Here is a 26,063-nt window from a genome sequence, read left to right on the forward strand (position 1 = left end):
AAATTCTGTTATTTACTATAAAACGAGTCATTTTGGATAACCAAAGTTGAGTGCCATCACTCCACTTCATCATTTGGACCAATTCTTTTGTTTATGATGTCCAGTTTTTGAGCCCCTTAGAGCTAATTTGTTGTAGTTTTTTGGTTTGTTTCTTTTTTATTTATTTTACATTTTAATGTATATTTTATTTCCTTTTATTTGTGGTTTTAGTGGTTTTTTCTGTTTTACCATTACCATGAACAACCACCATTTGGTAGAAGCCTATATTTAAAAAACTATGGAGTCTGTTAAAAAAAATAAGCTAATTTTATTATTTTTATTATAGCCCAAAAGAAATAAAACAATTCAAATATTTTTGTCTGCATTGCATTTTCCTTGGTGAGGACACATTCAGATGTGTTACGGGGTTTATAGAAAAAAGCTTTGTGACCTTTTTGGCTGCAGCAGGAATGGGATCTCAGAGGACCCAACACAGATGTTGCAGTGGTATGAAACATGTGATATGGCGGTGTGATAAATGATCTGTCCCTCCAGGTTCCACCTTTCTGTTGTTGAAAGATGTGATAGTTTTACTCAAACGGCAAAAAGCAACTGATTTCTCAAACGTGTTGGCAGCATCGGTGTTTGTATCTGCCGTCACTCTTGCTGCTGATATCCTACTGCTCCCATTTGGGCTTGCTTTGAAACGTTTAGATAATTGTCAGAATCCTTTCTCAGTAAACAAGCCCTGGAGGTTGTTTTTTTTCTTCAATAAGGGAGAAAAAAAATGATGTAAGATTGGATCAGAATTATAGAATATGTGGAAGTGTGATCTCACCATTTCTCACAGTTTAATGTAAAGGTGTTTCTTTCATTGGGGTTTCACTATGTTTAGCTGTTCTGTTTTTATCCAAGGCAGCAGCTTGGTTTTTATGATGACACTGTTTCTCGTTTCAGTTTGACTAGTACTTTGGTTTTTATGTTTGCGCCAGCGATAGTGGACACCGGAGATTATGTTCTGTCCGTCTGTACGTCCTTTTGTCCACCCGTCATGTACATTCTTGTGAAAGTGATATCTAAACAACGCCTTGAGGGAATTTCTTCAAATCTTGCACAAACATTCACTAAGACTCAACGATGATGCATTTTGGTGGTGATAGGTCAAAGGTCTAGGCCACTATGGACTTATTGGTCTCATTCTTGTGAACTAGATATCTCAAGAACACCATGAGGGAATTTCTTCAAATTCGGCACAAATATTTGAGTAGACTCCAGGATGAACTGATTAGATTTTGATGGTCAAAGGTTGCAGTGAACTTGCATTCTTATGAACACAATATCTCAAGAACACCTTGAGGGAACTGATTCAGATGTGACAAAAACATTTACATGGACTCAACGATGAGCGGATGAAAATTTGGTGTTTCGAAGGTCAAGGTCACTGTGACCTTGCATCTGTCTCATTTTTGACAAAGGTAAAGGTCATAGTGACCTCATACAACATGTTTTTGGCCATAACTCAAGAACTCTGAAGAACTACCTTATCTATCTATTCATCCATCTATCTGTCCATCTATCCATCTGGTCTTTGGCAACACTTTTGTGTGATAAAGTAAGCAAGGACTAACATGAATGCAGCTTGAATAAAAGAGAAGCCCTGGGATGATAACCAGAGAATATAGAGGAAATTATTCGAAAAGAACCATTATTTATTAAAAGTATTGCAATTGCAAGACCTTGTGATGTCTTGCGGCCTCAGGCAATTTTCTGACCGAACATATGGCCGGTGCAGTGCCTCTCAGTGTGCCTCTGAAATGGGGTTATGGGCTGTCAATAACACTCCATTGCCCCAAAATTCTTCTGTTACACCTGTGCTTACACATTTAGTGTTGATTTATGTGCCACATGGGGATGGTGATCATGGAGCGCCAGATGAAACAAGTTAAATCAATGCAGTAATATTTTACTACTGTGTAAAGATATGAAATACAGATATTTTAGCATTTATGCAGTACCATTTTCTGTGCAGCTTTATGTGAACTCATTTGCATGCCTTATTTGAAATAATTGCTATATAATGGTAGAGTTTCTGAGACTGAGGGGACTTTTTTTAATTTTATTTTGGTGTCTGAGTTTGAATTGTGTTCTTGCTTATTATGTTTAATTTACCATTTGCTTGCTCATTTGCAGTTTTTGTCACTTGGTGTTTATTATACAAGCTTAACTAATAAATTCCCTCTTCTTACTATTGCAGGGAGCTCCGCTGTGTTCACCCAACAACCCACAGACTTGGTGGTGGTGGCGGGCCAGCCGGTCACCCTGCCCTGCTCCATTCCCGGTTACCATGGCATGGTGCTCTGGCTGCGTGATGGCATGGCCCTGGGTGTTAACAGGGATCTGTCAGGTAACATCTCACTTGGCTGATCTCATCACCTAATATAAATGCATAAATTATTCCTCAGAGTGAATCAAACATAAAAAAGGTATACATATACAATTACACCATCAGTTAACCACTTTGATTCCTAAGCAAATTTGGTTTGATTTCTTTCAAAAACATGGGGCGAGGGCAATAAGCAGCTTGAAACGACATGGCCCAAAAAGTGAGAAGAAAATGACTTGAAATATGCACAAAAAAAGAGTAAAGATAAAAAAAAAAAAAAGAAAAGAAAATGATCTTAAAAAAGTAAGTTCATTAACTGAAAATGATCTTTAAAAAGTCCTAATATATATATATATATATATATATATAAAATTATTTATTTATTGTCACAATGGGGAAAACAGTGCCTCACATCCACCACTCCACCACCCCTACCGCCCGCCCGCCCTATAAGCCCACTTGCGCTCTCTATATCAAGTCACACTGTCAGAGCAGACGTATTTGACGAGTCCAGAATGAGAAAAGATGCGACATACAACTTAAAGGAAATAGTCACTTATGACCTGAAAAACAAGGTCGCTGGAGAGGATTGTACATCAACTATCAGTCCTGAATGTTTACACACAGATTGATGTAGTGGCAAAAGATAATAACTGAAGCAGACGTTACATTTCAGCAGAACTGACAAATAAACCTCTAGCAGGCTCTCGTATACTGTATCACCCACAAGTGCACAGGCATGCCCAACTGCACCCCCTTAAAAAGACCCCATAAAATGGCCATGCCCCTGGTAGGATGAGCTCTCTTACCTAAGGGGGCCTTGACACTGCAGCTAATGCAATTCACAGTTATTGCCTCCACTAAGTGCTGATGAAATAAGAGTTTTCTTTTATGAGGAGTAGCCCATGAAATGAACCGGTGATCATCTCTCCTCAGGCGTCGTGTTCCATCCACATGCATGTGTAGAGTGCACCGAGTAGCTCCTCGGGTAATCAAAATGAGGGGGGGACGAAAATCTCATAATTCTAAAGTAGGGCATATGTAAGCAGATTCTAACACTTTAGAGACTAATGTAGGATTAGGTTGACAGCACACTTTAAAATGCCCTGGTGCAAATTAAAAATTAACAGGCAAATAGAGAGCACATGCACTTCGCTCCGTGTCGTGGCTGTTAGAGGAAGTGACATCTTAAGTGAAAGGATTTTAATGTTGCCTGCTCTAATAGCTCAGAGGGTTTCAGTTATGATACACTGAGACCAACAGACCAGTCCTGCAATGGGGCTAAAGGCCTGTGAATTCAGAGTTAGTGCCAAAAGCATCATGACGGACCAAACCTGCTGCCAAATATCCCTTAGAGAAGGGCTCTGCCCTTATTGAATATGTTCTTCAAGATACAAAGCTAAGAGATTGAGCTTGGTCTGTACAATTGGATTCAGATCATACAATTCTTCATGAATTATAAAGGTGTGTGCTATGTGAGATGGCTCTCGTGATCCCAGCACTCTTGGAGGTGAATAGAAAGGTTTACTACCTTTCATGGGCCAAGTCTATAATGCAACATGATGTGAATAGAAGAATAATTCTCTATGTGCTTGAGAAAGGAAGCCACTGCACAGTTGGAGATCTCAAGGCTGGCCCTCTAATTATTGAATTGGCCGGTGAATGGAGAGTTTAGAACGACTTACTCTGGCCTTAATGATAACTCATGGGAGTGAATGCTTGTATGACTACACAAGTGTTTTTTTGTGTGTTTTAGTTCATTTTCCACAAATAGACATTCAATCATCTTTTACAGTAAATATGTTTTTTCTACCACGCACAAGGCAGTTTGGTAGTCCTTTACAGGGTTTTTATTCTTTTCAAGGACATGAAGTTGCTGTGCGGTAATTTAATGCAGGTCAATCTTCACCTACAACAAGAAATTTCAAGCAATATTGGTGGTATAACACCTTACACCTTCCCGTCACAACAAGTATAAACTGACAGCACCCATTATCATGCTGCCGCAAAAGGTGCCTTCTTGCACTGGTGTCTGACACCAAAATCACTGACCAAGCAGTGGCATTTAATGTGTTGGAAGTGGAAATGATTCCACACTATTCCACTGACTAACAAATGGCAGTAATGAACCATGAAACGCAGCAAAGGCAGTGAAGAAGAAGACTTCTAGCTATAGCGAACATGGATGTAATGATTGCAGGTTAAAAATTCTTCTTTGTGAATGTTTCATAAGGAAGGAGATGCATTTAACATGTTTGTTGGGCCTTCAGGATACACACAAGAAATACTGTCAAAATCGCTTTTTTTCTTCTCAGTTTTTACAAGAAAATTCCAGAAGGCACGTGACAATCATGGCGAAGGCCATAGAAAAGACAAAGTACTGTCCGATAGGCCTTCATGTCACTGATATTTTCTAAATGTCACCTTCATAAAGTACTGAATGTTTAGTCATTATTTTGTAGACAGACAATTCCTCTGATCACCATGATGATTTGTGATGCAACTGCAACAGGAGCTTCTGTACCTAAACCTTTAAACTGGGGGATTGTTTTTGCAGTTTGATTGACGTGCAGGTGCCTCCTCGTGCACATTATTTATTTGTCCTTCTGGGTTTGTTTCAGTCTTTTTGAACCTGTGTTTGGTCAAATGCTCCATTCTTTTGCTTTTTTTTTTTGAGATTCAGTAAGCCTTATCCATGTGGACAAACACGAAATCCCCACAGTGGTTATGTTCCTGTTTGGTTGAACACTTTGAATGACACCTTGTCAGTTCTCTTTATCTGCAAAATGCATGGTTGAGTGTGTTGGGGCTGCAACACACGTCAGGAAAACACTCGTCCTTCAAGACACACAGACCGGCTTTTCTGTCTCTTGACATGCGAAAAATATGGAAAGCCTCTTCATCAGCACGTCCAGCTGGGTTACAAAAAGTCAACATTTGAAAGTTGCAATTTATCACAACATCTGCTGCTTGAGCAGATGGTTAATCGTGTTTTGCTCTTTGCCGAACCACATGTGACTTCCTACCCCCCTTCTTCCATTTTTCCCCAGGCTGTTTTGAAGACTCGAACTGCCTGAGGAAATAATTCCCTCCAATAAGCTTTCCGAGTGGAGGGTGTTTGTTTAGGTGCTGGGTTAGGTCAATAACAGCACACTTCATCTGCATGTCTTTGACCTCCAGTAGAAGTGAAGACACACATTCTGCATCAAGCAAAAATCTCTCATTGCTGTTTTTTTTTTTTTAAAGAAACAAAAAAAACACTGCTAGGTGTGTGGTGTTACGCAGACATATTTTAGCATGTTAACACGATGCATTCCCCAAAAGACACCGTCTGCCTTGGCCTCTTTTTTGCTGCTCCCATTTTGTCATAGACAGTGTTCCCCTAATTGGGCCTCAGAGGACAATTCTCCGCCATTACATCTTTTCTATCTCACTCTAGGGCCTTTCACTGGTGTCACTGAAAGTCATAATGACCTGGACCCCAGGGACCCGCTGGTGCCTAACCAAACATCACTATCGACTTAGCTTGGCAGAGATAGACAGAGAGGACTGGAGCTCCGTTTGTGTGTGTTTGAGTGTGTGTGTATGTGTGCGTGTGTGTGTGTGTGTGTTTGTGTGTGTGCGTGTGTGCACGTGTTGTTCACGTGTGTTTATGTATGCACTGCCCTGCATTTGTTTGTGCATGACTGTGCCTGTCACAGTGTAGATGGCACTTCGTTCTTGATTGCGCGTCAATGACAAGAACCAGAGAGAACTGGAAAGCCTTTCTCTCTTTCTTCCTCTTGAACAGTGAGTGTTTATTCGGAGGTGACAGTGTAATTGGCCTTTTTGCCTGGACAACAGTTGAGAGCCCTTCTTGCTGACACCGCACTGCTGTTTAAACAGGTTATTATAACTATTGAAAGAGCCGAAAGGAAAAGAATATATGAGCTCAGCGGATCGAAAAGATATTATCACTAAAGGAGAATAGCACTTGCAAAACTAAACACTATTGAAAGTAATGAAAGCATGGGTACTGAAGTAGGATATTGCAGTAATTCAAATTAAAAGCTGGATTTAATGAGGGAGTGAGGATTGAAATGTAATGCCGCTGCGCTGCAAATGGGCTTTGAAAGCAAAGATGTTGGTTGATAATTCTATTCTTCCAAAACTATCTACTTTTCAGTGAGAGTTTTATAATGTGACCTTCCTCCCCCTCTTGAGTTTGACCACAAGCTCCTTTCAACCATCCAGTTTCCTGCTAATGATAATGAGTCATACAGTAGGTGCCTGAATCAATTCTTTATTAGCCAGGCCTTATTAGCAAACTGGCTCTCCAAACAGAGCATCTCAATAACAAATCACTGCAAAATTATTCAATTAACAGACGAGAGTTTTTGGGAGGACTTTGTCTTATCCAAAGCATGGGTTGGAAAAATAGAAGCTGTCATATGCTGTATGGATTTTAAAGCCGCCTGAGGTAAATTTGTGATTTGTGAACACTGGCTTGAGTTACAATATTCCTTGTTTAGAACCCACTCTCATTACAAGGTCGTCAAATACTGATGCTTCGACACACCATCTGGCATCTCATAGTGACGCACAGGGTAATTTTTTAGCGTATCTGCAGCGTAGCCCCTTTCACACACGCCCTGCAAACCTTAAATTAAGTAGAAGTCACCACAAAAGGGCTGTATGTAAGAATGCAAATGTCCAAATCAGTTGGATGGGACATTTAATTTTGTTCTGTCAGCTCCCTCATACAAAGTGGATGTAATGTTCGATTAAGTCCATGTGTGAATAGAGCAGGTCATTGTCCCTGGATTGACAGTGATCATGTAGACAGGTTGATGAAATGTATACCCTAAGACATGTGTGAAACCGCAACAATATAAACATCCAAGGGTAAAGCAGAGGGAACATTTACACAGTGACAGCAACAAAAATGTCTAACTGGAGTGATTCATAAGCTGCTTTCGGCACAACGTATTCACAAAGTATGGGCCGTAGGATATCCTATGAAAATGTAGCATGATAGCTCATTTGATAACATACACATCTTTAACATGTAAAGGAGGTAAGGTCTAGGCAAGAGAGGCTTTATGCAGACTTTCTCGCTCTTTATACTACATTAGTTGCTCTCAACATCAAGTATCGCCGTAGATTAGTTTACCTTGCAGTTGGTTGAAAGCCTGACGTATCTCATAAAGCCAAAATCTGTCTTTGGGCAGTCTGTATTCGGCACCATGGGAGAGAGAGTGGACTGGTGATCACATCCACATGGTTCTCAACATAAAGGGCCTGTTTAATGGCCTGTTTAAGGATTAATAAAAAAAAATGATGATGGTTAAAATCTGCTCAATACAAACAATACTATTAGCCCTAAGATTTGATTAAAAAAACATGTAGACTTAACAGATGTTCAGTTGTAAAGAAAGAGAAAAAAATCACTTGTCCTAAAATATTTATATCACTAACACATCACGAGCTTGTTATCATCACAGAATTGATAACATTCATGAATGCAAATTGTAACATAATGTTCCCCAGCAGGCTGACTGCTCTTTGAATTGGAAATGCTTTTGAGGCTGAATACGTGTGTTAAATTTCAGTCATTTTCTGGTAGGCTAGAATACCACTGACAGCTCAGCTCTGCCCACCACCTTGCCCACATTTCCTATGCATTTCAATTATCAGCCCTTCAGCTTGGTGTGCAGGGCATGGTTCAACAATCCCCATAAGCATATTGTTTTTAGTCAGCAGTCACTGAAATCTCCAAACACAACACTTCCACTGAAACTGGCCACAGCTGGACTGCTTTGATGGAAGATGGAAGAAAATTGTCATTTTTGTTTGTGTCTAAATATTTGCGATCTGTTTTTTTTTTTAATGCATGCTCTCTGAATACCCAATGTAATGTAATAATTCAGAGTAGTGTAGCATCTAATTGTCTATAAACTGGCACTCATATAATAGACACATAAAGTAAAATATATTCTGATTACTTTGTGCTTTGCATCCTGGGATAATGTATATTTTAAGTGTTTAATGGGTCACATTTTTTCACGACAGAGCTCACTGTGCCATCAATCCAAATGCTCAAAAAGAAAGTAAAAAAGCTAATGGCTGCAGCATCCTATATCTCTAAGCCATCCAACTGGTTCAAATGTATTGAGAAGATTAGGGGAATAGTTTGAATACTGAAATACAGGTATATGTATGGGTTTTTTATAACCACACCATTGTAGTATGTAATTTCAGCCCATTCTCATTCCAAAGCTGTCAAATACCGCCACTTTTGCAGTGATTTCATCATTATATCCCAATATTAAACCTACATTTCGCAGCAGCACAATTTACAGACGGGCAGTGTCAGATGAGAGTACGGCTGGATGAAACCTGTTGCGTTTGCATGAAACGCCACTTACCACCACTAACTGGGCATGTCAGATTGAAACACTGTTAGTAGCAACATAATATAAGGAGCAGATCGCTATAGGGTGGGCAGGAGGGGAAGTGGATGAATCTAACAAACACTGGACTATCACGCAGGAGACTGGTCTCTTCATGTCTGATGTTGTTGTTTTTTTTAAATACATAAACATTTGCCTTTTTTTCTCCCAAAACCTATCATCTGCTTTGTTGATGTCCTGGCATTGATTACCATGTGCCTTTGTTGCAAACCACATGTTTTTGTTGTGCAATCCCACCATGTGCTTTTGTTGCCATCCTGGCATTGGTAGTGGCATCCCAGAACATGCAAACAGACACAGGAGGATACTTAGCGTAGTATGTGGGTTGAGAACATGTTAGTATTTTTCCGCTCCTCTCTCTCATGGTCTGCCTGCGTCTCCGCCGGTGTCTCATACTCCACAGGTGTCTCCTCCAATGTTTCCAACCGATGTCTCTCATTCGAGATTGGATTTTCCAGCTTTTTGTCTGAAATGTCAGTCAGTCAGTCATTTTCTGTAACCGCTTGTCCTTGTAAGGGTCGCGGGGGGGGGCTGTATCTTGATAAGGCCTTTTTCCATATCGCCCAGCCCTAGTTATAGTGCTCCAAACTCACTTGGTGATTAGTTTGAATATCATATCTGCTGCATATATTACCAACTGATATCCAGTTTTGATGGAACAAATTTAGATTTACCATGAATTTGCTTATGATTAAGTGTGTATGTAATTTAAATTGAGTCATAGAGATGTATTACTGCTGTATTCCAATGTAATGAGATGGCATTTTTCATAAATCCTGTGTTATTGCTGTGAACCGATGTTAGTGAGAGACTTCCAAAAGGCCCTAGTCATTGATTGTTGGTCAGTAGAATAAATAGCTGTATTTTAGATGGAATCAATAAGCATTAATGTTATTTACTTTGCCCATTTGGCTTTAATGGAACCCCTTCCTCCCCCTCCTCCCCTCCTTCCATCTCCAGCTTGCTCCCTCTCAAAACAAGCTGACCTGCAGGCATACTCATTCTCTCCCCGCCTCCCTCCTTCATTCTTGCCTCTTTCATTCCTCTCCAACACTCTCCCCCTCCATCCATTGACTGGACTTTGGAGAATGGATGAAGGAATATCCAATGTTCAAAGGGATTCTTTGTGTGAGTGCGTTAGGATCTTCCTGAAGGGAAAAAAGTCTACCTGTATGCAAGATGGGAGGAAGTCAGAAAGACAGGCCTCATCTCCGCACATCCACCAACTCTTACAATGTTTGACACAATGGTAGAATTGGAAGTATGCATGCCTTTATAATTTTCTAGTTCTTCAAAAACACCATAATGAAGTGATTTTAGTAAACAACGTATAAATGTGCTTCAAGTCATGCAATAGTTTCATTTTATGCACCATGCAATTAATCACATATTACACTACAATTGCCATTTGAGCCTCTGGGTGGTATTTGGCATCTGATTTCATCAGGGTACAAATTACAGCAGTGAAAGTCAATCCCAACGAAAACATGTCCTCAAGGACATTATGGCTCTTTCTATGATGGATGCCAACACGTGACAAAGAAAATTCATTTATTAAATGCCCGACCAAAGAGGAAAATACTTTGAGTTATTGCAACATTACAGTCAGAAGTGCCTAAGGCAATGTTCTCCACTCTGCATTGGGAAACTCTGACCACGTCATGGTCCAGGTAATCCCCTCATATAGGCAGAAATTAAGCTCTATAACCTGCTTGATGTGAAGATATCCAAGTTTCCAAGTTTAAAATTGAAGTCATGGAAGATCCTTGTCTGTGCTTGGACTGGATTAACTGGGAGGCTTTGAGGACTGCTACCAACAGACTGGATGAGTTCAGCAGGGTTTGGACACTTCTGACGAGTCAGATTTAACTGTTTGGCTGAAACTGCTTGTTTAGACGTGCTCTGCATTAGGTTGCATCAGCAGAATGTAATATGATTTACTTCACTGTGATTTCAAGTAATGCACTGAGGCAAATTTAATCATTTTAGTGCTTTTCCTACCAAACAAGAGAACACTATCAATGCAAATATGAACCAGTACACAGTGAACATTTCAATCAGGAGAGACTTATTTCATTGAAAGAGGCTTAAATAATAATTAATAACAATAATAATAATAATAATAATAATGTTAATATATATCACAAAAAGAACATAGGGAAGTTGTCTAAAAGTTAAGAGTCTTTGGAGATTAGACCCCAATGTGACACCAGTATTTTGAGGTGTAGTGATGCCATGAGCCTCTAGACATTGTTGTCGTGGTGTGGGGAGCGATGCTCAAGATCTAGATAGGTGTGATGTGGAGAAGGACTTTTGGAGAGCTCATTGGAGGGACCGGTGCAGGATGTGATGCGAGACTGGAGGTGGATGGGGTGGGGTGGTTTTAAAAGCAGACTGCAACATGTAAATTGGTTCACATAGATCATGGCCAGATCTGATTGGTGTAACTGAAAGAGTAAATGCCTTAGTCAGTATTGGCATAAAGCGTAGCATAAAGACATTCTTCTTGTGTAAACTTTTGCTAAGCTTCATGTCAAAGTTTGGGAAGAGTTGTTTCCAATTGGCTCTAATTTGCAGTTTCTATAAGGATCCCAAGGTACCACACCACAAACAGTCACAAAGGTTCAGTAAAAATGGATCAATTTATGTAAATTTTTAATTGAAAATACTGCGAGCTCGATGTTAAAACTGATGCCAAGCACTACGACAGACAGTCAATTTAACCAGTCTATACTCCAAGTCCAGTAAATGAAAAGAGTTCAGTGCAGTGGCCAGGACACACTCCTAATCTTATTTGTGCTGACGTCTCTCACTGACCAACCCGTGGGGAGGAGTGAGGGGTTAGAGGGAATTTTGTACTGAAAGCAAAAGAACTTTCCTTCAAATAACTGACATCAGGACCTTCAATACATACTGCAGGCTCATTCATCAGCGTCCTGGCAGGTTCACTTCTGCATTCCCAAGAGTGTGTAGTTTGTTAGTGTTGTTGCACATTTTCTGGTTAGTTAATTGGCAATAAAAAAATGCAAGAACAACACATTCTCATGCTAAGTTGTCACATATCGTCGCTTTGTCAGTGGACCTCCTGCATCTGCTGGTGACGTGCCGGGATGCTGCAGCCAACAACGGGATGTCAACAAAAGCATGTGGCTAGGACTAGGCTACAAAGGCACAGGTGGCTAGATTTAGGAAAAAACATCCTGATTTGGCTTTACATTCATATGGAAAGCAAACAGCAGGCTTCCAGGGTAAAGTCTGTGGTTAGTTGGACCCATCCATCACCACTCGCACCCGCCCTTTAAGGAACCTTGCACTCCTTATATAACGTTGTTACAGGGAGCGTTTTTAACCTTATGCATTTTAGTGGCATATCACACAGACGCAACAGGCTCTGTCCAACTATATTATCAACTGACACCACCCATCCGCATATCATTTGGCCATGCCAGTTGCCATCTGCCTGACTAGCGATGTATCATGACACTGTCAAAGGTGCTGTCTGGACGCGTCACAAAATGACAACACCGGGTGGCTTTGGCCGTGGCTATCTTATGTCACAATCGCTGATATAGCAGCTGTGAATGAAGACTTTGTCTATAAAAATACTCTGACAGAAACAGATTTAACAATCAATGAGTGTGTGTGTGTGTATGTGTGTGTGAGAGAGAGAGAATCCCCTTTTGATCGACAATAGATAACATTGTGCTACCCATTGTATTTCAGGTTACCCACGATATGACATTGTCGGAGACCACAGTAAAGGAGAATATCACCTCTTGATCCAGAGAACAGAGATCCAAGACGACGCCTTTTTCGAGTGCCAGGCCATCCAAGCAGCTATCAGATCCCGCCCCGCCCGGCTCACCGTCCTGGGTATGTCCCAACCCCTCACTTCACTGATGTGGAAACATATCAACTGTATGAAATCATGAATCGGGGAGACAATTAGATTCATGTAGGGGAGCTGAAAGTAAAGATAGAAGTGACATGATTATGGATCGGGCAGATAAATTGGTGAGATGTGCTTAAATCAGAGGCTAATCATGTAATGTCAGAGTCCCTGTGGATCGGTTTTCCATCAGCTTGTCATTTGGTCCCAAATCGATCCGAGCTCTTTGATTCACAAAAAAAGGCTTTGCATATAAGAACAGCAGCCGCTGGCAAGCAAAGACTACACTGATTACCATTATCGATTCAGCCCTGCCTTATTTAAAGCATGATATATTCCAAAGGTATCAGTTCATTATCCAAGCACCACGGCTCAAAACTCCCTCATTAGTTGCAGTTTTACCCACTAATCTTACGCTGGTTACTTAATGGGGAGAGCAGTTGAAGACAAGGGGGAGGAGTTAAGACGTTTGGCAATTGGGATCCATTAAAATGATTAATTATAGATAAGAGGGGTACCATTTGTTTAGTTTTTTTTTTTTTTCCACCCGACTAGAAGGTGACAAATCATTCAGACATTAGCCTGACATTTAATCCCAGTCAAATGCTGCTGCCGGCTTTGTGAAATAAAACTGCACATGAGGCTCCTGGCATTGTTCCAGGAGTGAGGCAACACACTTAATAGATTAAGTGAAATGTGTTGTATTATACCCGAGAAGATGTGGAATCAATGTGACTGTGTTTTGGAATCTGTAATGGGGGGAAATGCTCCACAATTTAATCCAATCAAGAACAATTATGCACATTAGAGCCAGCAAAACTCTGATGAAGAGCTTCATATCAGCCACATTCACATTTGCAAACACTGATTCAATCCGTCCTCAGATGTCCGTGTAGCAGTGTGTGCGGCACAGTGTCAATAATTTGACAGACAGACGAGACATTCTCATTTGACAGTCAGCAAACTCTCATGTTTCGCAGACAAACAGAAAACGAGCACAGACAGCTGTTGTAGACTTGTATGCCTGATTTGATGTCATGTAAATAGAGTTTGTACACTTTTGGCACATTCTGGAGCTTTGACTGAGTTTGGAACAGAGACCTTTATTATTATTTATACCTGTTTTCTCTTCATACTGTGATACGTTAAAAAACCTGTCCTTAGTTTTATGGGGTATGCATCAAAGTTAGGAAGCAAACAGTTGCTGCTCTTTTTTTATGTTATTGCATTGAAAGTGTTTCCATCTGCTGTCAGGTGACCATAGTCAATGTTGCGCCTCACTGTAAGTCGAGGCTTTAACTTTTTCCGAAGTTCTGCTCTTTCAACACATTCTTATCCCAAGCCGTCACATATCCCTGCTTTGCAGCAGACTACCTCTTCTACATATTATATCATTATGCATCTGCTGTTGACGTTCCAGGGTGTCGAAAGAAACACCAAGATGTCAACAAATGCACATGGTTAGGAACAGGCCAGAAAAGCACCTGAGGCAAGGTTTCCAGGTGGGCTGAAATGAGCTTGCAGATTAGTCTGGTTCCCAGGCTGGGGCGCTGTCACTTGAATGTAAAATGTTGTTTTGGGGCATTTGCTGAAATGACTGAGGCTGTAGTTTTTCGTCATCTGTAAAATTACCTGGCAAAAAATACACTTAGTTGCCATTTTTTAGGTCCACCTAGTGGAAAAACTAATGCAGTCTATTACAACAGAGGCAAAGTCTATTATTTGCTGGTTTGTTTTCCTGTTATCAGTGATTCCCCTCAAACTGCACTACTAGCAGAACTACTGCCTGAGAGAGTTCAATATTCATAGACAGCAGAGGCAAAGAACTACCCCATTCAGTCTGACTCGTAAGCTTTCTATTTTCGCAGTCATTGAGTAATATCCACATCTCCACATAGAGCCAGGGAGAATTAACATGGGCTCTGGGCCTCGGTGACTTGCCGCAGGGATGAGAATGACCCATGAGCACAGACCTGTGACCATTGACCCTTGTTTTAGTATGGCAGGCTAATCTATGTGGCCTCCAAGAGAATGCAGCCTATTGAATAAGGCATGAGACTGAGCTGATCCACTGCACAGGGGAGAACCCTAAAGCTAATTAGATTCTCAGAAAGCCTTCCTGTCTGTATATGAAGATACACACACACATATACATATAAACACACACATTTTTGGTACAAAGTGTGTGTATATATACAACAAATTGGATTTGTACTAGGTACGGAATATAAATGTGTATACAACCCTGATTCCAAAAACGTTGGGAGGCTGTACAAAACGTAAATTACAACAGAATGCAATGATTTTTGACCTTTATTCGATTGAAAATAGCACAAAAAATAAATAGTTGTGTCTTTCTTTCTTTATTTGGATCCCCATTAGCACTATCATAAGCACTGGCTATACCTCCTGGGGTCCTAACGCATGCAAACACACACCAACAACAAAACACATAATCTTGTTGGTTTCACATTGAATATGGAAAAGAAACAAAAAAAAATATCCTTCTAACAAACAATTAAGCTTAACACAGACTCATAGTTCAATCACATTTCCAAAGAATTCTTAGAAGGCTTGACTTTAATTTTCATACAAATAATCTTGATAAACTTCATTGTCTGACTGAACCTGAATCCTATATTATCCACCCTGTACTTTCACACATTTAATTCCAAGAAATTGGGTATTAAAAAAGACCATATCTCATTATCTACCAGAAAAAGACAAAAGACAAAAATAAAATATTAAATGTTAAAGCTGAAAAAAGTTTTTTGTTAAAATATTCACTCATTCAAAATTTGATGCCTGCAACGCATTCCAAAAAAGTTGGGACAGGTGCAAGAAAAGACAGGGAAAGTTGAACGCTGGCCAGATGTATCTGAGTTTGAAATAAACGCTGTCACAATTTAGCGACTGCTTTTTCCCTTATCTGCATCTCCTTTTAAAGCAGAGCTGCTGCTCCTCCAACTAAAAGCCGGGTAAATCTTTCCGTTTCAATGAAGTGTGGTGAGAAAGTGAAAAGAAGAGTCGATTTTAGGTGCCGTAAACTGCTTCAGCTTCCATAATCACTGCTCCTCCTAGTGGATGGATAAGCCACTGCTCCTGGTTGCTATGCATGGTGCTTAGAGGCGTTGAGTCGGCCCCATTTTCCCTGTGTCATCATCTAATTTCAGCCAAAGACCCAGAAGGGTCTCAGCAGGGATCTGCCATAGATCAGGCTAAGCCCTGTCAGCAAATTGTCTTTTCTTAGGATGGCGAAGGCATGACCCGCCCTACTCTCTGATTGGCTTATTTACATTGACCTCATTGGTTGGGTTAGTAATTTTAAGGAAAGAGGAGTGAGATTGGTAAGGGTTGGGTTAAGAATGTCAAGGTAAGCTAATCTGATGAAGAATGAGGCTGTCCAGGCCTTCACCATCCAAGAAAAAACTAAATTCACGATTTGTCACGGACTAAGTAGAAATTCTAGGTGGCTGCATCTGTATAGGATATGGCCTAGAGTCAAAGTGCATTCACGTAATTACTGTTGACTATAAGCACCAAACTCACTCAGTCAATTTCATCGAGGCCAATGAGAAAAATACAGTCAACTATTCTCTTTCACTTGCCATCTCTTTTTCCTGTCTTTATAAACTCACACAAAGCAGACAAGGCCCTGATTTACCGAGACTGAACTGTGTGGGTGCATTGTATAATTCTCCTCACCTCAGCTGCTTTTGCAAAAAGTGAAGAGGACAGAGAGTTCAGTTTGAAATATACTCCAATCTGGAGTATGACAGGGCATAGTGCACCCAAATAGCCACATTTAATCAGGTGCATGTAATCTTTTTCATTCATTTTTATGCCTGCGCTGGCAAGGCCCTGACAGTATTTTTTCCAGGTTGTCCATCTGTCCGTGAATCTGTCTGTCCCATAATCGTGAATGTGATATCTCAAGAGCGCTGTGAGAGAATTTCTTAAATGTAGCACAAATGTCTACTTGGACTTAACAATGAACTGATTAGATTTTGGTGGTCAAAGGTTAAAATCATTGTGACTGTCTGTCACATTCTAGGGAACTCAAACACACGAGAACACCTTTCAGGAATTCCTTCAAATCTAGCGCAAACATGCACTTAAACTAAATGATGAATGGACCTAAACTCATCGGTTAAGGTCACTGTGGCCTTGCATCTGCTGCAGTCTTGTAAACCTTTATATTTTGAGAACATCTTGAGGGAATTTCTTTAAATTTCGCACAAACGTCCACTTCGTATCAGGAATGAACTTATTAGAATTTAGTGGTCAAAGGCCATGTTCACTGTGACCTTGCATCTGTTGCAATCTGTCAATGTGATATCTCAAGAAGACCTCAAAGGAATTTTTCTTCAAATTTGGCACAAGCATCCACTTGGACTTCAGAATGAACTTATGAGAATTTGGTAGTGAGAGGTCAAGGTCACTGTGACCTCATTAAACATGTTTTTGGCAATAATTAACACACAAATGTCTAATAGGATAATATTATTAGGTGCTGACATTGCGTGTTCAAAATGTCGATCAACTCCACACAAAAGAACTAAAGGGGGGACATTTGATCAGGTACTGATTTGGTGACACTAATCAACCTTGAATCTGTGCTGATTGCATAGATCTTCTGCGCTGCCGTGAAAAATGTGTGTGAAGCATTTACATATTCACAGACAGCAGCATGACTGGTTTACAGAAGAAGATGACCGCAAGTTAGTCACTCTAATTCGTTTATTTTTTTGCACAGTACACAGAGGTTGTTGACTCACCTAATGACCACCTTCTTATTAACGGTATGTCAAAATCACAAATAAGAATGTGAGGATTATTAATTATATGCAGTTGTTTACTGTCTCATTTGGGTTAACCCTGATTTTCAGGCTTTTAAATACAGCAACTGAGTGGTTTGTACTGTAAATGAAATCAGTGTGGTGTCTGTTAAAAGGCTGAGTGAGGACTATTACACAGAAGGGTCAGGTCGCCTGCTGTTTTTATGGTTGTTATAGAACCGTTACCACCACAAAGCTCTGTCTATGATATTTTGTTTCAGTACTTTTGCAGTGGCGGTGCCCTTTGTTATGTTGCGTGAAAGCAGAGCATAAAGAGTAAGTGAGCCTCTAAAGCACTTTCTTGTTGTTTTGCTGCAACCTGGCATTGAAGATGGGATCTTGTCATTTTAAGGAAAGTGAGTCAGCCTCATGTAATGCTGAGAGGAGCTGCACTTGGCTTTGTTCTGAGATGGTGAGGTTGTTGCTTAAGCACAGCAGCAAAAAGTTTACAGAGACAGAAAGTTTTCAGGCCGATATGGACAGACTTACAATGAGCACATTTTCATACTCTGACAAAAATATTTGACTTCTCAAAAGGTTATTTAACCCTCTCCACCTCTCTTTTTTTCCATGGCAAGCTCTCACTGCAGCTGTTTTGTAGCAGTTCAGCAACACATCCATCAACACGACCCTTTGTGTATCAGGAAAGCTCTGCGTTGCTATCCTCTGGATGTTTGACATCTTTTTCTTTTTTTATCAGAATCAGCTGTATTGGCCAAGAAAGAGCTCCAACAGCATCCCAAGCTCTGGCATATTATTTGTATTTCCTTTGGTGCCATCCAAGGGTGAAAGTAGATTGAAGTTCTTACTGGTATTTCTACTCCAGCCTTTATCACTCAGCATTAATCTCCCCCTGCCCAAGGCTTCATGCAGCCCTAAACACTTGCATTCAAGTTTTTAATGTCTGCATCGGTATAAATAAATGAGAAAAATTCATTTATAGCAAAGTAATTATTTACATGGTACTCTTGCCACAGAATATTTTATTTTTAATGTTGACAAAATGTAGAAAATTACATCTAAATTTATCAACAACAGTTGAACAGTTTACAAGTCTTTTCAAGTTCATAATAAAACATCAACTTTTAAATGTTGTCCAAAGCTGCACCAGGTTACAGGACCTTCTCTCGCCCTCACTCAAACAAATCTCAAAATAAAAAGAGTGCTCCAGGTTACTGGACACAACTTTTTGTGCAAATAAAATACAACTGACAATAAATAGCAGTAAAATCCACTTAATCTGATATTTGTTTTACTTTCCCAAAAGAGAAGAGGAGAGAAAGGAGTGACCCCCTGCTGTCCAGGGGGAAAGTCTGGATTTTTGCAACCCACCCACCACTGCCTCCTTACAAGACCACTGAAGGCGGCTTTCTTGCAGTCTTCCAAAATGCTTGAGATATGTATGAATTTGCATGCATTCATTTGCATAGGAAATGTGCAATAAGTTGTGAGAACAGCATAGCATGGCTAACCAGTAGCCCAGCTCCTAAAAAGGACACCCTGTGGCATAATAATAAGGCATCTGGTTTTGATATGTCTGTCAGGCAGGATTGCCTATCAAAGTTGAATTTTTAAACCCAAAATCTCAACCAGAAGGACTCTTTAGCATTGGTTAACAGCTCTATACTACGTCCGTGGTCACTTAATCCTGCAGGAGAAGTCTTACATCTAACTATCTTTCTTGCCATGCTTTGAGTTGTTTGGCTGATTGGCTTTCAATTGCAAGGAATTTGACTGTAAATTAATTATAAGAACAACAAATTAAAAAAGAAAACCCAAGCTGAATTTATTTAACAGTTGATGATAGCCATTTCTGGAACCACATTTTTTCCTCACCTTTATTGGTAGTCTAACAATCTTTTAGAATTCAAGACTGGAAGTAACTTATCAGTCTGCTTTACTCAAAATATATATTAATTTCTATAATCCTGTTGCATGGCATTAAAGGTTTTATGGTGGGTTTTGGGGTGTTTAGTTATATTTTTAGTGGTGTAAAAAATAGTGTATTGCTTTTTGAGGATGTTACCAACACAGATCTTAGCCATTTCCCTCATAGATTCATTCTGTTCTCTTCCACATCTCTTATCAAACATGTGGATAAGAGATTCCAGAGTCCAAAATGCATAGACTCATTTCATTCATAACTTTTTACTATTTATGTCATCTTGAGGCAACAATCTCCTGTTAGACTCAATTTTAACTGCATATGAAATATTCAACCAGGGACAAAAAATATATGAACTGTGCATTAATGGTTAGGGTGTAGGATGATGGATATGCTCTTTCTCTCTTTTGCTCTCAGAGCTCTGATAGTTCCCTTCAGAGGGGTGGACTGGGACTCATCAAAGCTACAGAGATTAGTCATGGCCGGTGGACACTATTGGAATTTCACAAGTTCTGAATTATACCTTTAAAGTTTGAAATGGAGAAACAAGGTGTCCTTTCCAATCCTGGAACCTCGTTTTTCTGAGGTCTTACCAACTTAACACTTTTTTTTATTTTACAAATATACAGGATGTTTTGTTTGTGCTCTGTAGAAATATCTGCCAATAAATGAACACATCTCTGTGGTGCATCTGCTGCCCAAAGGGACTGAGGCATGAATCATGAATGTGCTGTGGAAGAGTTGCAGCACACTCGGATTAGATTGTAAATCACAGAAAAAGCAGTGAAAGGACAGATAGACAGATGAACACAGTTTCCTCGTAGCAGAAATTTGTTTGAATATAAGAAACAGTCATATTAACAGCAGAGTAAGTTAGTAAATAAAGCTGTAGCACTTTTAAAACCATGCATTTACAAAGCGCTTAACAAACACAATGAATTAATTAATGGAGTTTAAATAAATTAAGATACGTACTACAGTGCAATGAAGGACAGACGAGACCAAAACAAACAAATAAAAACATCTCATGTGGAGCTGCTATAGGCTTTCCTAAAGGCGGGTTTTTAGTTGATGTTTGAAACAGTCCAAGGACTCAGCAAATCCAACGAACTGGGAAAGATTGTTCCAGAGGGTTGGGGCTAAAACAGCAAATGCATGATCACATTTTGTTTTGTAGTTGGAGCGGGTATGGATAAAAGGTCGAGATTTGAGGATCGGATTGGTCGAGAAGTAGAAAAAGGATCAAGGAGATCAGAGATGTAACGAGGCCGTACAAGGTCGTGCAGTGCCTTGTATGTTATCAACAGGAGCTTTTAGGTTATTCTGAATTTTACCAGAAGCCAATGGAGAATGCAAGAACAGGTGTTATGTGGGACGGACAGCTTGTCCTTGTCAGTAGTCTTGCAGCTGCATTTTGAACCAGAGGAAGCAAACGTATTTAGACTTATAGAGTTTCTTTGTGCTAGGTTCAGTGTCAGTCATACTTTGGATGAAATTCTGTTGAATAACAGAACTCATTGCTACATGTAATGATCTCTCCTGTCACCTGGCTGCTCTGCTTTTACTTTCTCTGCCTGAAGCAGGGAAACAGCAATGTCTGTCTCTGACTGGCTCACTCATTCCTGTCTCACTCTAATATTGGCAAGACTGCATGTATATATTTTTCATTTAGAGGAAAAGATGTCCATTAGTCTGACATCTCTGTTAAGGATAGGAAGCTTTAAATAGTCTCAGTTCCTTGGGTTAATTTACCTGAAGTTTGACTGTGGGAATGACCCATTAAATGCTTTTTTAAACTCTTTAGGAATCTAAACCTGTAAGTTTTACATGCACTCTATGAATTTCACACACCTTTTACATTGTATGACCATTTGGTCCCAAACAGGAAACAACATTCTCAGGCCCCACAGCTTCAACAATTAATTTCATAGTTGTCAGTTATTAAATCAATCAGTTCAAGTACTTTTTCAAGAGGAAAAAAAAATCTCTGATTTCAGCTCTGTTAATGTGGATATCTCCCTTTTCCCTCTGCAACAGTAAACTGATCAACATTTTTCACCAAATTCGGACGTTTTAAAGACCAAAACAACTAATGGATTGAAAGAGAAAATAATAGTCCGAATAATCAACAATAAAAATATTTTTTATTTGCAGACTAATTAGCATAAATGGATTGCTGAATGGGCCTACTGGGCACAGGCCAAAGTGTCAAAAAAAGGACATAAAATCCCCTAAGACACAATACCACAAAAAGATGCATAGTGAATACAAAGAAATACAAAACTACAACAAAGACACTCAAACTCACTATACGAACATACAAAATGACTACAAGAAGACACAAAACAACTACAAAGACAAAAAAATTGACTACAAAGAGACACACAATGACACAACATGACACAAAATAACCAAGAAGAGATGCACAGGAACTGCAAAGACACACAACACCACAAAAAGACTACAAAGAGATGCAAAATTACTACAAACACACTCAAAATCCCTACAGAGATATACAAAATGACTACAAAGAGACACATAATGTCTACAATGAGTCACAAAATGAGCCAAAAGAGATGCAAAGGAACTGCAAAGACACACAAAATAACCATAAAAATCTGCAAAAAAAAACCACATCATCACTGACAGATAAGTAACATCTTTGACATTTTGCACCTTTGCCTGGCTGAAGAGGACATTTAACACAGCTAATGCAACACCCATGCAACAACTGCATCTACATGTCCTAGATGAAAATTACCATCGTCTTAATTTGGATTATATGAAATCTAAATGAACCCCATGAGAAAATTGGGTCACTAAAGCAGCAGAGCAGAAGACAAACAGGGAGCATTGAAGGCAAGGTAGTGGAACAATGCAGTACATGCATAACACTGTAACAGAGGATATGAAATCAAATGTGTAATGCTGTTTATAAATCTATGGGTTTGTTGGAATCTACAGTTTAAATGGATAATGTGCATGACTATTCACATTAGTTGGTCCTCATTGTTGTCCATTTCCTTCCGTCTTCATGGAGTTTATTGGCCATTACTACCATCTGCGAATCCTCGACAATTAGCCATATCGTCAATAAAGATAGAACATATAATTGTCTGTTGATTAAAAGGAAAAGGATTGCTCTGTTTAGAGAATCAAATGCAAAGGCTTGCGTGATGTGGCGATACAGTAAGGCGAATGATTATTGTGCAGTATAAAGGGGAAAGAAAGTGTTAGATTTTAACTTTTTTTAGTTTGTGTTGACCTGCAGCTCATGTAACAAATGTTAAAGTCTTGTTGGTGCTTTAGAGAACCTTGTTTAGTTTTCTTTAGAAAAGTTTCCATTGATTTGCTTCAGTATTGGTGCTTTTAGAAACCATATCTGAAGAGAATGCGCACAACAAGCAAGGCCAACTGTTGTTACTCTCTTGAAATGTGATACAAAGAAGCAAACATTACAGACAGCTTTTACAAAGAGAGAAACAATCTCTTTACAGAGAGCATATTTTCTTTTGCATCACGACTTTATTCCTGAAGTCAAACAGCAAAGAACCAGTGAGTTTTGGTATAAAAAGATTAGAGCAACCTGATGACAAAGAGAAATATTAAATTATACATCCACTCTAGTGGTGACAGATCATCAGTCACACAGATGACAGTAAAGATGGCAGCTAAAGCCTCATAAAAGTTAGATAATATATGGGTCAAGTTGTTAAAAAAAGGCCAAGTGTGAGAGTGTTAGATGCATGAGCCTTATTTTCCTTCACAAAATACTTTGATGTGAATGGGGCATATTCTGAGTGTGTTTACTCTATGTAATCGATCACATTGGACATGGTCCAAATCTATGAGATAAACATGTCAAATTTGAAACTGAAAAAAGCTTTGAAAGGTTTGTACTCCGTGTTCGACAGCTTGAAATCAAATAAAAAAGGGTTTCTGCAAGCTTTAAACTAAGTTTTGAAGGCTTGCATATTGTTTGATTTCAGAGGCTAAAAACGAAATCTCTGCAAACATGAATTTTATTTGATTTTTTTTTCCTCACAACTACAGCTCTCTTTTTAAAATGTTTCTTCAACACATTTTTTGGAGTTTCAAAGCTGTCCTTGTGTATTTAGTTTGTTATCCAGGTTTGACATCTTGTAAATAATGATTCAAAAACTGGTGCTCATATATTGAAATCTGCAGTAAAGTTTACTGGTTATCAAATGCAGATATTATTCAACGCCCACCCCTGCCACATTGCTTGGGGAAATCCAGACAGCTGCAAGAACCATGCAGCCTGGTCACGTATCCTGTTCATCAGTCTCTAGCCGAGCAGTCTTTCAATCCCACCTAAGGGCTCAATTATGGTTACTGTTACATACGGAGACATATGGAGCCTTCTGTCCATACTCTGCATTTATTTTGTCCATATTTGTGCGCATTTTCTGAGAGCTTCCGTATATGGACGAAACGGGGCACCAGAGGTCGGCAGTGTAGCATAGTTCAGGCGAGATACGACCCTGGGAGACGACAAAAATATATATGTATATTGGTGTGACCGAACATATCAGTAACACTTAATAATATACAGTACTATATGATAAAATTAGCAAAGCAATTATCAGTCCACGTGTATGTAATGGCCGCACAGACCGCTGCAGTCTAAAAAGCTGTCTCCGTTAAAATTTAAAATATAATGATCTCTGAAAAGTGGCTGTTGTAACCAGTCTGTAATACGAGTGCAAATGTACATCCACACATTTTTAAAGTAAAGATTTACCCTTTCAAAGCTTAAGTTTCAACTTCCAGAAAAAAAAAATAATTACATAAAATCCCAGCATATGTGCACCATTTCAGATCACAATTGTACAAGGTGTCAAACCTTGAACACAAATTAAACACACCAAGAGAACAGTGGCAAATTTCAGAAAAGACTCAGAAAATGTGTCTGAGCAACACTGTAAAAGGAGTGCTGCAGTTTTGAATAATGGAAACTCAGATACACAATAATCTTGCAGAGATTTCAACTTTTTTTCATCCTATCAAAATATTATACAAGCCTTCAAAACTTAGTTTCAATCTTGCAAAATTGTTTTTATTAAATTTCAAGTTTTTCAGACACTCAACCTTTCAAAGCTTTTTTTTTTTTTCCAGTAGTGAAACATGACACATTCATCCCATACAAATGGAACGAGTGAATTAGAGTCTGCAGGATGAGGAAGATGATGAAGTAGAACTCAATAATATCTCAAGCTAATTTTTTTTGTTTTTTCGAAGGGTAGAGCTTATGAAACGTTTCTTTGTGGCTGTGTGTTTGTGTAACATCGAATCACTGATGCTTGCAGACTCTTCGTCACCCTCGTCTCTGAGGTGATCTAAGGTGAGCCGGAGTTTGATGATGAAGCCTCCATGCTGTCGGCCATAAAGAGAATTTAAACATTCGTCAGACTCATCTGGTGGATAACAGATGTGGAGAGTGGATTGGTTTTTGCTGTTTTTTTTTTTTCTTCATGCAAAGTTAGGATGGGAAAAAATCCAATATCATTTATAATAAGCAAACAATCAGCAGCAGAGCTAACCTTTGATGTTCCAGTGTTGTAAAGTGCAGCAGCAGACCACATGTGAATATCAAAGTTATTGCGTATCAAATAAAGAATAAATATTGTTGCAGAGCTTAATCTTCAGGCAAGATGAGAATGACACATGCAGCTCAGTGACTCACATTATACATTAGGTGCATATTCAGCTCTTAATGGTCCGACTCCACAGTATATGCTCTCAATTCACAAACCCAGCAGACCACGCCACTCACAAGACACCCAACTGTTTCATTCATGAGCTGCAGCCTGCCCACTGATCTGAGACCAGCACGCATACATGCTTCATTTAAAGCAATGCGGGTCATTTTTATTCACTTAAGTTGCTTTTATGGAGTAATTTTGTCCAGTGGTAGAAAATAACTACATTTTTGCAAGTACTGTACCAACCCTCCATTTATCTTTTGGGCCAATTTAGCCCCATGCAGTTTTTAATGTCTCTTAATATTTGACATGATGTAACTGCTACTGACTGCAGCACCTGCAGACCGTAGGGGTATACATTTTGTCATATCTCACAGGTACTTTATTCTCTTTGCACGACCTGGTAAAAATTTGTTATTACAATCATTTTCTGGAGGTATAATTTGCTAAGGTGATCTGAGGTTAGCCGGAGTTTGATGATGAAGCCTCCATGCTGTCGGCCATAAAGAGAGTTTAAACATTCGTCAAGGACAAGGGTTGGTTAAAGGTTATGTGTAATTCTGAGGTACTTGTACTTGAATATTTCCTTTTAATGCTACTTTTTTACGATTATATACGGTGGGATTTATTGTACTTTTTGTGGTACATTCCATCTATCTGAAATGTGTAATTATTTGTCAGTTTTTTAGATCAAACTTTTGCATAACAGTCTTTTAAACAGCAGTGCATTGTTCAGAGATTAAACCAGTGGCCTCCAACCAGTCTGATTTCAGACAAATTCCAAAAAAAAGAAAAAAGAAAAGAGAATAAAGTTAAGTTGGACATTTTTGTCAGGTTTCAGGTGTTGGAGTTGTTTGCAGCTCTGCCAAAAAGACATTTTACCACTTTTCTGGTGGTTTCATTTAAAAGAA

At 39.3% G+C, this 26,063-nt stretch overlaps 1 protein-coding gene across 1 annotated transcript in view; it reads left to right on the top strand.

Annotated features, from left to right (window-relative positions):
- Positions 1-26,063, top strand: part of kirrel3a (kirre like nephrin family adhesion molecule 3a) — a 164,837-nt gene that overhangs the window by 71,138 nt on the left and 67,636 nt on the right. The window contains exons 3-4 of the mRNA XM_042499533.1: positions 2,234-2,383; positions 12,538-12,687. Of these exons, the coding sequence (XP_042355467.1) occupies positions 2,234-2,383; positions 12,538-12,687 (300 nt within the window). The remainder of the gene's footprint in view (positions 1-2,233; positions 2,384-12,537; positions 12,688-26,063) is intronic.

The sequence above is a fragment of the Plectropomus leopardus genome, chromosome 13 (assembly GCF_008729295.1).
Source record: "Plectropomus leopardus isolate mb chromosome 13, YSFRI_Pleo_2.0, whole genome shotgun sequence".
Classification (NCBI taxonomy): Eukaryota; Metazoa; Chordata; class Actinopteri; order Perciformes; family Serranidae; genus Plectropomus; species Plectropomus leopardus.